General features: G+C 43.1%; 1 protein-coding gene across 1 annotated transcript; it reads left to right on the forward strand.

Annotated features, from left to right (window-relative positions):
* The first annotated feature begins 1,117 nt into the window (after positions 1-1,117).
* On the forward strand, positions 1,118-18,163 carry aifm3 (AIF family member 3). The gene is made up of 20 exons (XM_086029973.1): positions 1,118-1,460; positions 7,094-7,272; positions 9,848-10,061; positions 10,194-10,303; positions 10,389-10,498; positions 10,595-10,639; positions 10,723-10,819; positions 11,893-12,005; positions 12,299-12,385; positions 13,185-13,276; positions 13,364-13,494; positions 13,602-13,717; positions 13,816-13,887; positions 14,481-14,544; positions 14,883-14,959; positions 15,339-15,456; positions 15,559-15,657; positions 15,755-15,830; positions 16,016-16,120; positions 17,087-18,163. Exons 2-20 carry the CDS (start codon positions 7,242-7,244, stop codon positions 17,127-17,129), a joined length of 1,800 nt encoding a protein of 599 aa, XP_085886099.1. The 5' UTR covers positions 1,118-1,460; positions 7,094-7,241; the 3' UTR covers positions 17,130-18,163.
* Positions 18,164-18,231: the final 68 nt, after the last annotated feature.

An 18,231-nucleotide genomic window follows, 5' to 3' on the forward strand; every position in this document is an offset into this window, starting at 1 on the left:
GTGACAGCAACAACGAAGTGCAGTGTCATTGCGTTTGCCATCCATCGATCCCTTTTTTTGAAGCACTTATCCTCACCAGGGTCACATGCATGCAATAAAGTTGTCGTTAGTTAACACGTCTCGGCAGCCCCGCTTTTGTTTACGTTGCCTCCAGTGCCTCCGCCGCCTGCAGAGGCTTCCAGACCAGACAACAATGCACGCAGCTCCTGCTGTCTCGTCCGGGATGTTGAAAGTGCGGTAAAAAGTTGTGCGAACTGCAATCCAATGTCGATTAAATCCACACGGTTATAGTATCCAGCAGCGAAGGTAAAATCACAGTTAAATCGGAAGTCAATAAAAATGATCAGATGCCTTTTTTCAAGAATATGTTCTATGCAAGCCCGCTAGTTGAAACAGGGCATTCTGATAAATATTGCGTTTGTGGAATAAGTGTTAATCCACTCATTTTAGCCATCTCTGGGGGCGGCCATTTTGTCGTCCGTCGACTGAAATCGACATCACAACTGCTCACAACGACCAATCACGGCTCGGATTCAGAAAACAGGTCAGCCGCGATTGGTCTAAAAAGTATGACCTGAGAGTACAGACAACTAAAATGATCTGTGAAAAAATCTGCCCTCCCTGGACCTGTCTTGTATCTCGAATTTGATTTGCACGAAACCGCTACACCCGAACAAAACCAACCAATCAGAGTTAGAAGGCTCGACCGAACACGGTGTCAACCATTTCTCCCGCGCACACAACAGTGTCCTCGCCTCTGAGGAGCTTTGCGGAAACGATAACGAAATATCCACATCCGTGATTTTTTTTTTTTTTTTTTTTAAAGAAGTCTTTCCGCCATAAAAAGTAGATCCCTGGTGTTGGAAAGCATGCTGGTGTTCAGTATGCATACATGTTTCGCTAAGTGTAATAATTGAACACATAAGCAGTTCTTTGAGAAGATATTTGTTCATTTTAACAGGCAGAGCAAGTCTTTACCATCTGAAGGCGAGGCTGAGAGGGTCCGCGCTGACCAAGCTAGCAGAGAGAGAATGTGTGTGTGTTTAGGAATGGGAGGGGTGTTGGGGGTGGCGGGGGTGGGGTGGGGTGAGCACGCAGCGAATTCATGCTGTGTTAGCATCCCCTCAGCAACTCCATCAATATTGCATACAGCTAAGAAACTGGCAAAGGTCCCTTTGTGCTGCATTTGCAGGCTCGGCCAGCGAAAGAGAGCAACTCCCACGACCGGTCGGCTCAGTCTGCTGCTGCTGGAAGGGGCGTGCACGCGCGCGCGCACACGCACGCACACGCACGCACACGCACTCCAGAGCTTGTGCCGCATCAAGAGGGAGCAAGGAGGAACACACGGACTGGGAATACTCCAGTGGAGAAAAAGCAGTCCCACAGAGGAAGTGGATTGTTGGGACTGGTGCAAATATGTTCTCTGCACTGCACCTGCTCCATGACCACGGCTCTCTTTGGTAAGCTCTGCTTGACACCTTTTGATCATCTAATTATGTTACAGGAGGATGTGAAATGGGCACATTTAAGTACAGGAGAGTGGCTGCTTCAGAGAGCAATGTAACACTAGTAACTCTTTACAGTGCTGGAGAACTTCTTTTGGATTTGACAGCTGCTATAAAAAAAAAAAAAAAAACGTATATAGACGTCCGCTGGTCTATTAATACTGTTAGAAAATGACTTAGTTTTTGGGAGCTAAAACAGTCATTTAAGTTGGAACAACTGCAAAATATAAATTACCCACATGGCAACAATGTTCGTTAGCACAACAAACAAGCAAGTTGATTTTTTTCCAAAACAATTTGCTGAGTTGTTTGTACTTATATTTTCTAAGTTGGGGGACAATTCAAGGAACAATTAGTCCTGTGAACTCTTACTTCTTTGTTGTCAAAGGCAGGAAATCCTTCTTTTTTTTTTTTACAACAGCAAAAAAATATATATTTTGTCGAATTGCCCAACTAAACATTTTATGCAAGGTTGTTGCTTGGAAATTTTGAGTTCATTCAACTTTCACTCACTTTCACTTTAAAGCGGAAGTCAACCCAAACATATTTTTACAAGAATATGTTACCAGCAGGCCCACTCGTTGGTAAATATTGCGTTTGTGGAATATAAATTAAGCAGCAAAATGCACTCATTTTTAGCCATCTCCGGGGGCGGCCATTTTATCTTCTGTTGACTGAAAATGACATCACAACTGCTCACAACAACCAATCACCGCTGACCTGTTTTCTGAATCTGAGCCGTGATTGGTCATTGTGAGCAGTAGTGACGTCATTTTCAGTCGACAGAAGAGAAAATGGCCGCCACCAGAGATGGCTGAAAACGAGTGGATTAACACTTATTCCACAAACGCAATATTTGTCAGAATGCCCTGTTTCAACTAGTCAGCCTGCTGGGAACATATTCTTGAAAAAAATATGTTTTGGTTGACTTAAAATAGCTGTATGAGGGTAGGATGGAGGCTTAAAATGTCACATTTTACTTTTCCACTACGACACAGAGAGTTTGTAAATTGTTGAAAATAAGCTAATTTGGTACATCCTCCAAATTGTGAATTGGAGAGCTCCCTCATTTTAAAATTTTTTTTTAACAACTTCTCACGTGGTGAATAAATCCACTCCAAAAGCTTTCTTTCCAACTTCTCGCTTACTTTCGTTTTCCTCCCTCCACCGAGGGGCGCTCTCTTGTCAGTGGACATTAGCATTAGCCATTTTTCCGTGTCCATTGTTAAATTTAGTTCCGCAGGTTTTGCTCTGGATTTGTCCAGTGGTTTCCCTTTAATTTCCCAAGAAATCTTAAGCTTTACAGTCGGCTGTACAGGTGCTGTGGTAAAGATGTCTACCATGACACTTGACATGTAGAAAGATGTCATCGTAACATTTTTTTCCCCCCCTGCGAGGAAAATACATTTAGCATCTATTTGAAGTGTGAGGTTAATATTTTGAAGTGGATGATATATGGCTTTAAGAGGGGAGGCCCCATTTGAGGAAATACAGTTTTAGACTTCAGTCTCTGGAGTATTCACTGAATTCATTCCGAATTAATCCAGCAACAGACGAATATCCACTTTCTAGAGAAAAAGGAAAGGCGAAGACAAGTTGAATAAGCATGCTGAACACTCACACAACTTGCCTGTCTTAAGATAAAGACACAGTCTGATCATTTTCACTTTTTTTTGCGTAAGCACTACACGCAATTGTGACCAGTAACGTTAGCATTGAAGCTAGCGCTAGCTAACCTAACGTGAGCGGTGTCCCGGCTGGTGTTCCAATGTTACTTTACTTAACTTGACATTCCACTGCCTGTCATGTTAAACCTTTGAATAAACAAAGCAAGTGACCTCTGACAGCGTGGCGAGAGGCCACTTTTGCTCAACAGGTGATTACGGCAATCGGGGGATGATTCCAGCAGCTTATCTCGTATTTCACGAGCCAATAGGATATGTAAATTGAGGGAAACAGGCCTGGTCGAGTATTTCGTATGTGGTTGGATTGCAAAGAGCTCACAGGGCCCAGTCACTGGGTGAGCCTGGGGACCAATACCATACCAGACAAGCACGAGTATTTTAACTGTTTAGGACGAGTCATTTCAACAGCTCTTTTCATTTAGCGTCTCTTTCTGTTGCCTGTAAACGTGTTTGATCCGTGGATCGACCAATATATTTCCTGTTTCACTTTGTTATTGTATGTTTCTGTTTGCTATTTCAATGTTTTGACATCATGAGACCATGATGGAAGGTGCTACATTTCAGGTTCATCCTGAAATTTCACCCAGGAGCCCAATGCGCCCAACTTTCCCTTAGTGGTGTTTAAACATAGCAATAATGTGTTTTGTCATGTTTACAAACCAAATGTTGTAGTCCTGTTCGAAGGTACGGACGTTCCGCTCAGCTTCGTGGTGCTCAACATTCCTGTTATTCTTGGTCGCAGTCAGGTTATGGATGGGGCGACCAAGCTGCTAATTCTGCCGCGACATTCCTGTAAGCGGTCTCACATTTGTAGGGAAATGAGTGAAAGTGACAGCTTCTTTGCAGACTGGATTATTAGCATTGCTTGGGGACGGGGCACAACCAACAGCCAGTTGCGGCCATTTGCGTCATATGTTGTGACGAACAAATCTGCTTAACCTACTTTACTTTGGAGCAAAATATCTCGGGCTCTCCGGAACACCCGGATGGTTTGTTTTTCATTAGAAGTCGCAACAAGTGCATTTGGTATGAAGAGTCATTACTGCGGCAAAATGTAAAAGCAAGAATGATTTGGGGGATTTCCAGTTGTTGATTTGCTCTTACCGCAGAGAGGTTTCTGGTTTCGGAGCGTTGTAAAAATTCTAACCAAGGACAAAAAAAAAAAGAAAAGTCAAAGAAGTTCAAATGAGTCCGATTCATCCGTCCGTCTACTTTCAACACTGCTTGCTTTCATTCGGGTCACAGGTGACCTTTGAGCCTTTGGGCAAGAGGCAGCGTATACCCTGGACTAGTTGCCAGCCAATTACAGGGCAAATCAGGTTCAAAACAAGTTGAATGTTGGTGGACATACAGTTTTAGTTGGTTGATAGCTGCTAAGATGATTCGTGTTTGCTGATGGACCTTGACTATAAGGGGAGCACCTAAAGCCCGCCCAAATACTCCCACCGTCTGCAAATAATTTTAGCTATGATTAAAAATCTGAATGTAGGTGAACAGCATCGCAAAGTCGCAGACGTGTCGGCCAATCAAAAATACCATGTTGTATCAAATGATCTTTCACAGCAAAATTTCCATTTCCGGGTACCAAGTGAGAGCTGCCAAGCCACACCAATTGGTACGCACAGTATGTATATATTGTCCTTCCATCCATTATCGATACCGCTTCTCCTCACAAGGGTCGCAGGGCGTGCTGGAGCCTATCCCGGCTGTCTTCGGGCAGTAGGCGGGGGACGCCCTGAATTGGTTGCCAGCCAATCGCAGGGCACACAGAGACAAACATCCGCACTCACAATCACACTTAGGGGCAATTTAGACAGTCCAATCAACTTACCATGCATGTTTTTGGAATGTGGGAGGAAACCGGAGTACCCTGGAGAAAACCCACGCAGGCACGGGGAGAGCATGCAAACTCCACACAGGGAGGCCGGAGCCGGGATCGAACCCACGACCTCCGAACTGCGAGGCGGACGCGCTAACCAGTCGAACACCGTGCCGCCCTGCTGGGAATATATTCTCGGGGGGGAAAAAAAAAAAAAAAAAAAGGTTTGCGTTGACTTTGGCTTGAAGTAAATAAATAACCATCACCATGGAAAAGATTTGAAAAGAAAAGGAAGCAATCCTGCTAATTGACAACATTACTCCTCCACACACGGTTACCTTTGTTCATGCATATTGCATAGGGGAACTGTTGAACATTAACCGCGCTCCGACACCTATTAACTTTCTTGTCACAGTGCACATGAAAGAAAAGCGAGGGGCCCCACGAGTTTCAAAATCTCCCCTGCTTTGTTGCCAAATTGCGCTCCCATCTCTAGCAGCTCTGGCATTTGAGCCCCGCGTGCATACAGTGACCCCGCCCCCACCGAGCTCAGGCCGCCTTGGAACATGTGCGGGGTGGCACGTTGCGTCGTACAACGCGGGGCCGTCCATTTAGTGAGTTACCCCTTGTGAAGTAAAAAACCAAAAGAGCTACTTGCTATTCTGCGCACATCTTAAAAGTTCTTGAACTTCAGGGAAGGGGGGAAAAAAAAAAAAAAAAAAAGTGCGCGGAGCTGAATGGATGCGTGCGCCGCAGAGTCCCAAATGAGAAGTGGAAAGATCCCCACTGTGACTGGCCTCTCTGCTGCTGAGACCGAGTCACTGGAGATCAACTTTGCAAAGTTACTTACTCGTGACAGATGTCTTTTAATGACTGCAGCAATTTTACACTGAATTCACCAATGTTTTCAAAGATAGGCAGTGCACGTTCTCCGGCAGTAAATCTTGTATCTGTGATTTACAACTGTATCGACTTAATAGGTATACTCAATTAGATTAAAGCCATCGTTCTTAGACTGCATCGAATTGATTACGCGTTGCCTTTTCGACCCTTGCTGATTGGCAATTGCGCTATTGTAAAAAGTGACTTGACAATTTTCTATTCTTGGTAAAACTGGAATTTTCCCACTAAGGGACACATGAGGCCCGTTGTCCCCATCAAGAGCTCAAATATGACATAAGACTTCACGTTGTTTGTTGGAAACTGATTTTTGACGGATCTCGTTACGAGCGAACACGGCCTGAAATGGACAATTGCAAACAAATTACAGTTGGCGATTTTTCGGCCACATACCTGGCGGCTGGCCATCGCACACACGATCTCGCTGCAATGGAAAAACTGACCCCTGGTGTTCTTATCGGGAAACAATATTTTGAGGCGCCACATACAGGATTATCTTTTTGATGAAGCACATAAAACATGGCGCGATTGTCAAAGAAGAAGTGGATGTACCTGGCCGCTGAGGATTTGTATTTGATATGGTAGCCTCATTTATTGACTGCGCTCGTGAATTTCAGTGACAGAGACTCCTCACGCTTTGCTTTTTAGCCACAGATACTGTGAATGTGAAATTCGACGTACCGAATAGCTAAGTATTATCATAAAACACAATATATACAGGCGGCACGGCGAAAAAAAATATGTTTGGGTTGACTTCCGCTTTAAATGCTTTCGCAGAGGTGCAAGAATGCGGCGTCACGCTGTCATATATGTCGCCGTCACGTTTTAACGTAAATCGAATGGTGCAGAAATATGGCACAACAAATACAAGTCAATTGTACAAAAGTGGACAGCGGATGACAGCTGCGCCACATAGCTACGAAGGACAAAATACGACCAATGAAAAGCCATCTGGTTTTTAAGGTTGAAGTTTTTCCTAAGCCAATCGCAGTTGACAAAATATATCACAACCAAATAAAAGAAAGTACCAACTTCCAAAGCTTTGTGTCGGACTGGGAAGCAATCGTTTTCTTGTCGAAAAGGTGCAAAGACACGTTTGGCTGTGCATGGCGTTGATGCGACGCTCTCTCGGTGTCCGTGCAGAATATGTGGCGGGACTGACAATGTCCATTGTGGACCCGCAGGTTCTCCTAGCTTCACTTCCGTGACATCGCTGCGACCAAGTCATCGAGAGGATCGACGGCCTGACCCAAAGCAGCCTCCCCTCGTCTCTCTCCCCCCCCCCTCCCCCTCCCTCCCTCTCCCTTGATCTCCGTCAATCCCGAGCCCACCATGGGAGGATGCTTCTCCAAACCCAAACCAGGTGACCGACACCTCAGTTTTCTCGGGAGTTTACAGAAAGGGAAAATAGTTACAGTCCGTTTCATAATGAATGATTTCGGACTTGATCTTGATCATTGATGACATTGGATGAACAGTGATCGTTGCCAAACGGAGCTGATTTCGTTGCCCCTTTTTTGCAGTTAGTTAAGAGCTCATGTTGTAAATGTGTTGAGTATTTATCTCATAAATGAAGTCAGTCTATTTTTGTGGCTGGCAGGGAGGCATTCTTTCCATTTCGGATCATTTTGAAGGAAACCAACCCACCTCATATGGGGTTATGTGCACCCTTTTATGTCCATGCAACCTACTCTGCTCGCAGTGTAGTGTTTCACGGAGGAGGAATTTTAATGCTACTGTGGCATCTTACTCAAGAGGATTACGTATACTGTAACATGAATATGAAAAATATGACAGTGTGTGTTTAGCCATTCGAGTGCTTGTATTTCTGGCCTGATTGGAAGATGAGCGTGCATCATTGTAGCTAATAGTAGCAATAGCACAGTGTACCGTCTAGCTTTTGCTTTAAAGCGGAAGTCAACCCAAACATGTTTTTTCAACAATATGTTCCCAGCAGGCCCACTAGTTGAAACAGGGCATTCTGGTAAATATTGCGTTTGTGGAATAAGTGTTAATCCACTCGTTTTTAGCCATCTCTGGGGGCGGCCATTTTGTCTTCTGTCGACTGAAAATGACGGCACCCTGCTCACATGGACCAATCACGGCTCAGATTCAGAAAACGGGTCAGCCGTGATTGGTCCTTGTGAGCAGTTGTGATGTCATTTTCAGTCGACAGAAGTGACAAAATGGCCGCCCCCAGAGATGGCTAAAGGCGAGTGGATTAACACTTATTCCACAAACGCAATATTTACCAGAATGCCCTGTTTCAACTAGTGGGTCTGGTGGGAACATATTCTTGAAAAAAAAAAAATGTTTGCGTTGACTTCCGCTTTAAACACCACGTAAATGTGTTATGCATTCTAATTAGGAGGTGAATGGGGGGGAAAAAAAGTCATTATTGACAAAACAGTGCAGGAATAAACAAACAAACAACCTTAGTTTGACCTAATCTGATCAAATATCAATATAAACATTTTACTGTATGAGATACAACCATATTTGTAACACAAAGAATGAATTTAAGTCAAAGGACAACAAAAAAAATAAAGAAATTAAAGTAATTTGCATTTGTGTGTGTGTGTGTGGGGGGGGGTGTATATGTGTGAGTGTGAAACTATGACAATTAGATATTAGAAATACAAACAGATCAAATCTTTCATTGTGTCCTGATGTCTCACTTAAGCAAGGTACTGTGTGTCCGTCAGCCTCATGGAAAGTGTTCTTTTTTTTTTTTCCCCCTTTTCTCCGCCAATTACCCGCACGATTTTCCATTAGTTTTAATTAAGACTTACTCAGCGGGAGAAAATTCCAGCCAGATTACTTTGTAGGACCTGGCCAATCAGCACATTTTCCATCCAAACAGATACAGCCTGCTGCCCTTTGAAAAAAAAATAGAACCACGACCATATTTTCATGTGTAGTGAAGCTGAACAGTCGCACATCAGGAGAAATTAAAAGCATTTTAAATTCTACATCTTTTACGCAGGTAAATTGAAAATGTTCTCTTAACTGTGCTGTTTTAAGTATTACAGCATGCTTATGTTTAAAGATTTTTTTTTACCCTTTGCCTTTTAAAAGGGAAGAAAACACACTGCACATGTTTAAACACATCCATTCATGTGATTTTTGAGCATCAAGAGTATCAATAATAAATGACTTAAAGGGGGGGGAAATCTACCCAAACATATTTTTTCAAGAAATATGTTCCCAGCAGGCCTGCTAGTTGAAACATGGCATTCTTATTAATTTTTTCGTTTGTGGATTAAGTGTTAATCCACTCGTTTTTAGCCATCCCCGGGGGCGGCCATTTTGTCTTCTGTCGACTGAAAATGACATCACAACTGTAACGACCAATCGTGGCTCAGATTCAGAAAACAGGTCAGCCGTGATTGGTCTTTGTGAGCAGTTGTGACGTCATTTTCAGTCGACAGAAGTGACAAAATGGCCGCCCCCGGAGATGGCTAAAAACGAGTGGATTAACACGTATTCCACAAACGCAAAACTAATAAGAATGCGCTGTTTCAACTAGTGGGCTTGCATAGAACATATTCTTGAAAAAAATATGTTTGGCTTGACTTCCCTTTTAAGGATTTTGATACAAAACAGTTCGAATGACTGATGGCAATTATAATCATAGTGATTGATGAAGAATGAATGGAAATGACCCATTTTTCAAATACAGCATTCGGAAATTCATAATGACAGCTAACTAAAAGAAAAGCAAAGAAAGTAGGCGAGTTTGCCCTTTAAATGCGTCCACTCACCTTTTTCCTGCTTTCATTTGTTCCACTCGCGGAGCTGTCAGACTTCATTTGCCCTCCATTGAAAGACGCTCCTCTAACGAGAGAAGACAAAAAAGTGACTCCAGTGCGCTGCGACCCGGTCCGTCACGCTCTCCAGTTTCCGTTTGCTGAACTGACAATGTCTGTGTTGTGCAGTTGAAGTCAAAGTGGAGCTCTCCCTCCTGGAAAACGAAAAAGAGGCGGACGGCCTTTCACCTAATGGCAAGGCGAGTCCCTTCGCAGACTGCAGACCAAACGGGGCCCTCGGACACAGCTCGGACGACGACTCCACCTTGCTCCGGGCTTACCACAAATCGCGGGACTATGTGGAGGCTTCCGTCTGTCATGTCAAAGATCTGGAAAATGGACAGTGAGCAAAGGAAATCTTAATTTTGAATTTGAAATTCAAACAGCAGCCCAAACTTGTTGTGTTTGGGAGTTTGAATTGTCATGTTAGGGAATACAGAATAACTGAGGTCAATATATGAATATCCCGTTCCAGGATGCGAGAGGTTGACTTGGGAAGCGGCAGAGCGTTGTTGATCAAAGAACACGGCGAGTTCTCGGCAATGGGCCACAAGTGTCCGCATTATGGCGCACCGCTCGTCAAAGGTGAATAGCGTTCAATGGCGCTCCCGAGATGACGTGACTTCCACTCTTTTGAGCATAAAGGAAAAAATGCGTTGTTTGCGTCAAGGTGTGCTGTCCAAAGGACACGTGCGCTGCCCGTGGCACGGCGCCTGTTTCAACATCGCAACGGGCGACATCGAAGACTTCCCCGGCCTGGACAGCCTGCCGACCTTCCAGGTGGCCTTCGCAGCCAGACGCATCTCTTAACACGTTCCCTGCGTTCTCGGAGCATGTGTGTACACAAGGCTTACGAGGCATGCTTGTTTGCTTCAGGTCAGAGTTGAAAAGGACAAGGTCATCATTCGAGCAAACAAGCAGGTAAACCAGCGGATTAAAAAAAAAAGCAGGAAGTCATTCAGTATGAGCAAACAAACTGATGGAGAGCTTCAAAACTTTTCCAGGCTCTTCAGTTGCAGAAACGGTCAAAGGCCATGGCAAGATGTTCGGCAGTCATCAACTCCGGCACAGGCGTCACTAACGTTTTAATTATTGGGTCAGGTCAGTGGATCGTGCTTTCCTATTTCGCATCACAATATATTTCACGTGTACAGGATGTCATTTTCGTCTCTTGTCAAGGCTGCTCTTTCTTTTGTAAAAAGTGACCAAAAATAAAAGTAAACCACGCAGAGTTAGTTTGGTGCTTGCTGGACAGAGATCTCGTGAGACGCGCTGATGTCTCACTTTGACGTCAGCTGTGACGGCGGCTCAAACTCACGTTTCATATTTTTTGTTTACGTTCCAAAGTGTGCAACCTCATGGATGTTCCCACTTAAACAGGAAGTCAACGTAAACATTTTTTTTTTCCAAGAATATGTTCTATGCAAGCCCACTAGTAGAAACAGGGCATTCTGATAAATATTGCGGCCATTTTGTCTTCTGTCGACTGAAAATGACATCACAGCTGCTCACGACGACCGATCACGGTTGACCTGTTTTCTAAATCTGAGCCGTGTTTTTTATTGACAGAAGTGACAAAATGGCCGCCCCGAGAGATGGCTAAAAACGAGTGCATTTTGCTGCTTAACTTATATTCCACAAACGCAAAATGAATCAGAATGCCGTGTTTCAACTAGTGGGTCTGCTGGGAACATATTCTTGAAAAAAATATGTTTGGCTCGACTTGCGCTTTAAGAGAATCCACTATTTATAAAGCATCCCATCAAATGTCACCCTTGTACTACTCACAGCCACTAGGGGTCATATGTGTGGCATCAGAGAAGTGCAATAGGCACACAGTGTACGTACAGGTGCATCTCATTAAACTTGAATACAAAGATTTAAAAAAAAAAAAAATCTTTCAGTAAATCAATTCAAAGAGTGTAACTTACACGTTCATTAAGCGTATTTCTCAGAAGGACAAATGTTGCCTAATTCATTTGATTTTCATGAGCTGCAAGCCACAATCATCAAAATGATTCAAAACAACGCGATCGTGACCCCAGTCCAGGATGACGCCTTTTCAAAAATGGAACTAGTGAAATAAATGACATTTCCGCAACATATCACGCGCAATTGATCCAGGTATCGCAGTCCGAGCAATTCACGGGAGTGGTGGTCGCACGCGTGTGCAGGTCCAGCAGGTCTAGTGTGTGCGGAGACGCTGAGGCAAGAGGGCTTCACTGACCGCATCGTCATATGCACCATGGACAGACATCCTCCGTATGACAGGCCTAAACTGAGTAAGGTTTGTACACAGACCCCCACTGGAGTCAAATACAGAACGAGTTGCTCAAGAGAGACCCCAGAGATTGCGCACTGCTTTTTTTTTTTTTTTTTTTTTTTAAATAATTCTTGTTTTTCTTGTTTTTTTAGTTTTTTTTTTAAGAATAATAGTAGTTACAACTATAGACACGATGGCTTTGATAACATTCCCAGATTGCTTTTGTTGGACTCTGTAATTATGGGAGGGAGGGTCTTCCTTTGACAAACTCTTTTTATTTGATAAGATACATTCAGCACTAACGTACTAACCCTCAGTCCCTAGACAGCACGGCGGAACAGCTGAGGTTGCGTTCCACCGACTTCCTCCAGGATCACGACATTGAACTGCTGACGGAAAAAGAGGTGAGAGGCGGTGAACTCGCAATCAGAGATTAAGCTGTTTCGCAATTGTCATTCACAAGCAATTTTCGCTTAATTTGTCAAAAATCATGTGAATCAATCAATCACGACAAATAATATAATCCTTGTTCATCTGTGCCAGCGACACGTTCACAATCTAAAGTGAACAAAATATTCGCTTGAAAAACTCATACTCAACCCAACCCAAAGAAGCACGTTGTGGTAGGACAAATTCATTTATGTTCATCCAGTCAAGTCAAAACATCAAATATTCGTTAGTTATTATGGGTAAGTCTGGCTTACACGATGGCAAGGCTAATGTTTGCGAGCTAACATTGCTCATTAGCCAACACGCAGATCAAAGTTGAGTCAAATAAATCATGCCGCAAGAATGAGACTCTCCTGCAATCCTAAAAAGCAGCAAGTACAATCAATCAAAATGATCAGCAAATCACTAGAATGCATGATAGGAATCGATTTTAGGTCATTAAACAATGGCAATACACACAAATGAAATATAATTTTAATTGTCATTTTGCTCTTTGGCCGTTCAATCACTGACGGAGCTAAAGGGGCACTGCCCCCCCCCCCCCCGAAATATGCTTGGACCCCTCAGGTCCAAGACCAGATAATTGACTTTTGGTATTTTTCCGATTTTTTTTTCTGACCCCCTGAGTTATCCTTGGCCTGGCCATGGCCCACCCCCAAGGAAAAAAAATCCAAGCTCCGCCAGTGCGTTCAATTTAGATGATGTCGCGACAGTTTCTGTACTTCTCAAAGCTGCCGCTTGTATTGTCTGTAGGTTGTGGCGATAGATGTGAAGACGCGCTCTGTCACCTTTGAAGAAGGCTTGAGGATGGAATACAGAAAACTCTTTATCGCTACAGGAAACAAGTTAGGGGAAAAAAAAAAAAATCCCTCCTATCTTTTATTTGTACTGCCTAAAAATAATCACGTGTTTTTCATTGTCTGTTTTTAAAGACCCAAACCTCTCAACTACAAGGGTGGGGATGTCAGGAATGTGTTTCACCTGCGGACGCCTGAGGACGCTAACAGCATAGCGAGGCTGGCCAACAACAAGAACGCTGTGATTGTGGGAACGTCTTTTGTTGGTAAGAAATTGAGTCGGGAATGTTGATTTGAAAATTGTTGTCTGTCACTTTGGGTTATGTTATTTATTTTCACGCATGTGGAGTTTGAATTTGTCTCCCGTGTGCAGGTATGGAGGTGGCCGCAGCTCTGACGGACAAGGCCCACTCTGTTTCTATCATCGGGGTTGAGTCTGTCCCATTTAAAAAAGCCCTCGGTGAGAAAGTGGGGAAAGCCATAATGAAGGTACAGGTTTACGCGTGAGCAACTGAAAACAGCCTGCAATCGCACATACAGAGTCTGCCTTCATTTCTTTGTCACGTCTGTGTTGATTCTTCCTGTAGCTCTTTGAAGCCAACAGGGTGAAATTCTACATGCTGAACGAGGTGTCGGAGATGATTGGCCATCATGGACAGGTATTCACAAAGTGAGAGACACAGCATCATGCTCAGTTGCACTAGTCACACATAAACGCATCGTAACAATTGTCGCACAGCAGCAGTGTCGTTATCGGCACCGGAGCAGGGCTTAGTAGAGCGCCGAACAATGTTGAATTTGGCTGACCGCCTCGAAAAGAGAAAAACATGGCGTTTAAGGCCATATCGCTCCACTGCAGTTCTGTAGCTGCAGCGCCATCTGCTGGATCCCAGTGGTAGTGGACTGTAACACAAAAGAGTTCTCTCATTACATTTTTTTTTTTTTTAGGAGTAGCACTATCTAGTATCTATTGTTGTTGTTCTTATATAGGCAGCAGTCTTCTATAACCAAAAAGTAAGTGCATATGTATTTTGAAATATTTATTTTTAATATTAAAAAGTTTAATATTGGAGGCCATGTTCTATGACTTTACTGATTTATTTTTGGAGCAAATTGTTCAAATAATTACTTTTTTTTAGGTTTTGCGCATTTATTGCGGGTCCCAAAAAAGTCCTCGCTTGTCAGTTCTGCAAATTGACAACATGAAAACAACAAAACATGTGGTTGAAACCTGTTTGTTTCGTTCCTTCAGCTGAAGGAGGTGGTGCTGAAGAGTGGCAAAGTCCTGCGGGCGGACGTCTGTGTCGTTGGAGCAGGTGAGCCAGTCACAATTCTGGTTACTTTTTATTGTGAGATATTCCAGTGAGCAGCCCATCTGTCGCCATTTTAGATCTCATATTGACGATGTTAAGAATGACTGCGCTGACACACCACTCGGCGCTTTCTAAAGCCAGCGGCAGCCGAGCAAACTTTTTTTTTCTCCTTTAGATTCATACGGTATAACAAACAGTAGTTTCAGGGTGAAAAGTTAGTCTCTTTCCCACTATTTGGACAAATGCTGTTCTTCTAGACTTGACAAAAGTGACATGTTGAAAATGGGAAACGTTCCACCTGCATGTTAGTGTGCTCACTACCGGAATCCTCCCGCCCGCAGGCTGTGTTCCCGCAACAAGCTTCTTGAAACAGAGCGGCATTCACGTGGACTCCAAGGGCTTCATCACTGTCAACAAGGTATTTTGCGACACTTGAAACGGTCTGTGTACATCAGCCTGCTACATGGCTGAGTTCTTGGTCCAGGTTTGTTTCTTTCTGCACACATTTCTTATGCGCAAAAGAAAATGCAAAATTGTGAGTGAGGTTTTCGTATTTGCAAAAGACTGTTTGTGAACTGTTGGGTGAGTAAATCATCATTTTTAATTTTTTTTTGGGGGGGGGGGGTTCATGATTTTAACTCCATAAATGCACCAATAAGAATTAGGGCATGGGTGACACAGATTCCTCTCTGCGTAGGATTTTTTTTTTTTTTCTTTTCAGTCCATTCTGAATGCGATTTTGAAGATGTTATTTGAAAAATCAAAAAGTGACATCTCGTTTGCCGCCGTCTCCCGAGATGATGCAGACAAATGTGGACGGGGTCTTCGCTGGGGGGGACGTGGTGACCTTTCCTTTCCCGCCACGCAACAATAAGAAGGTTAACATCCCTCACTGGCAAATGGCTCACGTGCACGGTGAGTGTGTCGCGAGTGTTTGAACCTGGCGTTGGTGATTTAGTTGATGAGCCAAGTAATGCTTTAAAATTCTTTTTTTTTTTTTTTACTTGCTCGCGACAGGAAGAGTGGCCGCTCTCAACATGGCGGGCAGAGTCACTGAGGCGAAAACAGTGCCTTACTTTTGGTCAGCCATGTTTGGGAAGACCATACGCTATGCAGGTATGTGCATTGCGCAGGACTCACGCGGGCCTAGCTGTAAAGCGCGTGCGCACAATTTCCAAGAAAGGCCGTGCTTATTCAGTGTCTTTTTGCCAAGGTTATGGGGACGGATTTGATGATGTCATCATTCAAGGTGATCTGGATGAACTGAGATTTGTCGCATTTTACACGAGGCAAGTGTCGATTTTGATTTACCCCATTTATTTAGGATTTCTCTAAACGTGTTCCCCTGTAGTATTCTCGGAATGAATTAAGAGAAAATGAATGATATTTTCAATAAGTATATTTCTTGTTGTATAGATTTGAAGTGAATGGCGTGTTAAGATTGTTTCTTTGACCCGGGCTGGGTCATTCGCAGGGGCGAGGAGGTGGTTGCAGTGGCCAGCATGAACTACGACCCCATTGTGTCCCGAGTGGCTGAGGTCTTAGGATCCGGAAAGACGATTAAGAAACGAGACGTGGAGTAAGTCGCTATCCAGGATTTAAACCTGGTCGTGATTACAATAGTCTTTATGTTCTGTACAGTTCTCGAGCTTTTCAAAGGAAACAAGACGAATGTGAAAGAGAACACAACAAGCTTGTGACTTTCATCACATGACCAATGCGGGGGACTGGAGTTGACTTATTGTTCCGCAAAGGAGCTACGGTAGTCACAGCAATTATAGTATTTGAAAAAAAAAAAAAAAAAACACACACACACAATTACGGTTATTACAATTATTGTCTAGGATACTATTAAGATGTATGGTTTAAAAAGAAATTATTTTTTAAAAATCCAAGCGCTGGAGACTGTTGAAAGGTAATGTCAAATGAATTCATTCTAATATGTGTAGTAGTTACCGCGGAGAGGAGTCACTTAGGGCAGGGTCTACTTGATATTTTAGATTAAACGTAATCCATTCATTTTATTCCAGAGAGGTTGTTGAATTTGTCGTTTTCCAAACTACACAAATCTAAAATTCTCTGAATTTCAATTTTATACTATAGTGATTTTTTTTTTTTTTTTTTTTTTTTGCAAGTTAACGATAGTATCGTGTCTTTCATTTCTAATAATGCACTCACAAAAACTGGAGGATCTTCTTGGCAAGTAATCGAGTTATTGTAGCGTGAGGATTGGGATTCGGACCCACACGCAGACGTGACAGACGTCGGAGGGTAAAACGTTTTTATCAACGAAGTAACAACCGAGAACTGGACAGGAAGAGAGTTTGCGTCCTCACTCGAAGAAGGTTTGACGTGCTGACGCGTCACCGAGTAACCCAAGCTTATAAACTGTTTAGACATCAAGCCTATATGACATAAAGGACAAAGCTTAAAAGGCAACTGATACATCACGTCATAACAGTCGTCACTTGATTTCGGGGGATGTTTCATGACATGGCCAACGCGACTACATTATGTGCCTGTCTCTGTTGGCTGTTTGATGCAGGACTGGAGACATTTCCTGGTTGATTGACAAGGGCTCCCAATAAGTTCGCATGCGCACATACATGGACCAGGTGTGCACTGCACTTCTGGATACAGACACTAAATGGTGCTGAGACAAAAGGCAGCTATCCCTAGTCTGAGGTGAGGACTGTGACTGTTCAGGATACTGAAATGTCACCGAGGGAGACTCCCACCTGAGAGTGCTGAGTCGGCAGGACTTTTGGTGACCCGAGGCGTCACGTTTTCAAACAGTGGTGGGTGAAAGATGAAAGATGTCATCTTCATGTATGAAGAATGGGCATTGGTGTTTTGTATTGATAATATATTGTGTATCGCTATAATCTTGAATGAGCTGCAAAGTAACTAAGTAGAACTTCTAACTTGGATGATTTTTCACATTTTTTTTTTTTTTTTCAAATAATGGAATGATTGTGTTCTTGCTCACACAGGCTTCTCATCTGCATGATACATTTTTTTTTCTGTGTAGGAATTTTCCCTTCAGTAAGTACACATGCATAATCTAACGAGATCCGATACAAGAGCTGTATCAAATATTGGTATGGATCTCATTTGACTGTGCAAATGTACCTGTCAGTATGACACACACACACACACACACACACACAGACAGCTTTAATTTGTATTTAACATATAAATATTAAAATATACCTCTTATTGCTGGCTGTCTTGCTAGATCGCACAAGAAAAGTTTGATCTCTTTGATTCCACATTAATGCTTGCACGGCAGATTTAAGTATTGTCTATCTAACACGATACAGGATGATGATTATGATGATGATAATTGCTAATAGCCGTCTCCTCCATAGGGATGTTTTATGACTAACTCAGGGAACTAAGGTTTGTACCCTGTACTTTTTCAAGAAAGACATGTCTTGGTTTGATTTTTATTTTCCCGTTATTATGTCTTCACTAGTTCTGTCCGTATGAATTAGAGACACTGGTAATGTGCAGAACTTCAGGGTAAAACACAATGTTTTAAAAAAAGATATGTTGTTCCCCCTACAAAAGGAGCCAGGGTGGGATTTTTATAACTTTGAAATAAAGGTCATCTGCTTCACGGAATCCTTTATTACTCCAGTTACAGCACTATCGGATTTTGCGCATATGATAAGTAAAAAGCAAAAC

The sequence above is a fragment of the Filicampus tigris genome, chromosome 5 (genome assembly GCF_054856515.1).
Source record: "Filicampus tigris isolate MCC_2025a chromosome 5, RoL_Ftig_1.0, whole genome shotgun sequence".
In the NCBI taxonomy this organism is placed as follows: Eukaryota; Metazoa; Chordata; class Actinopteri; order Syngnathiformes; family Syngnathidae; genus Filicampus; species Filicampus tigris.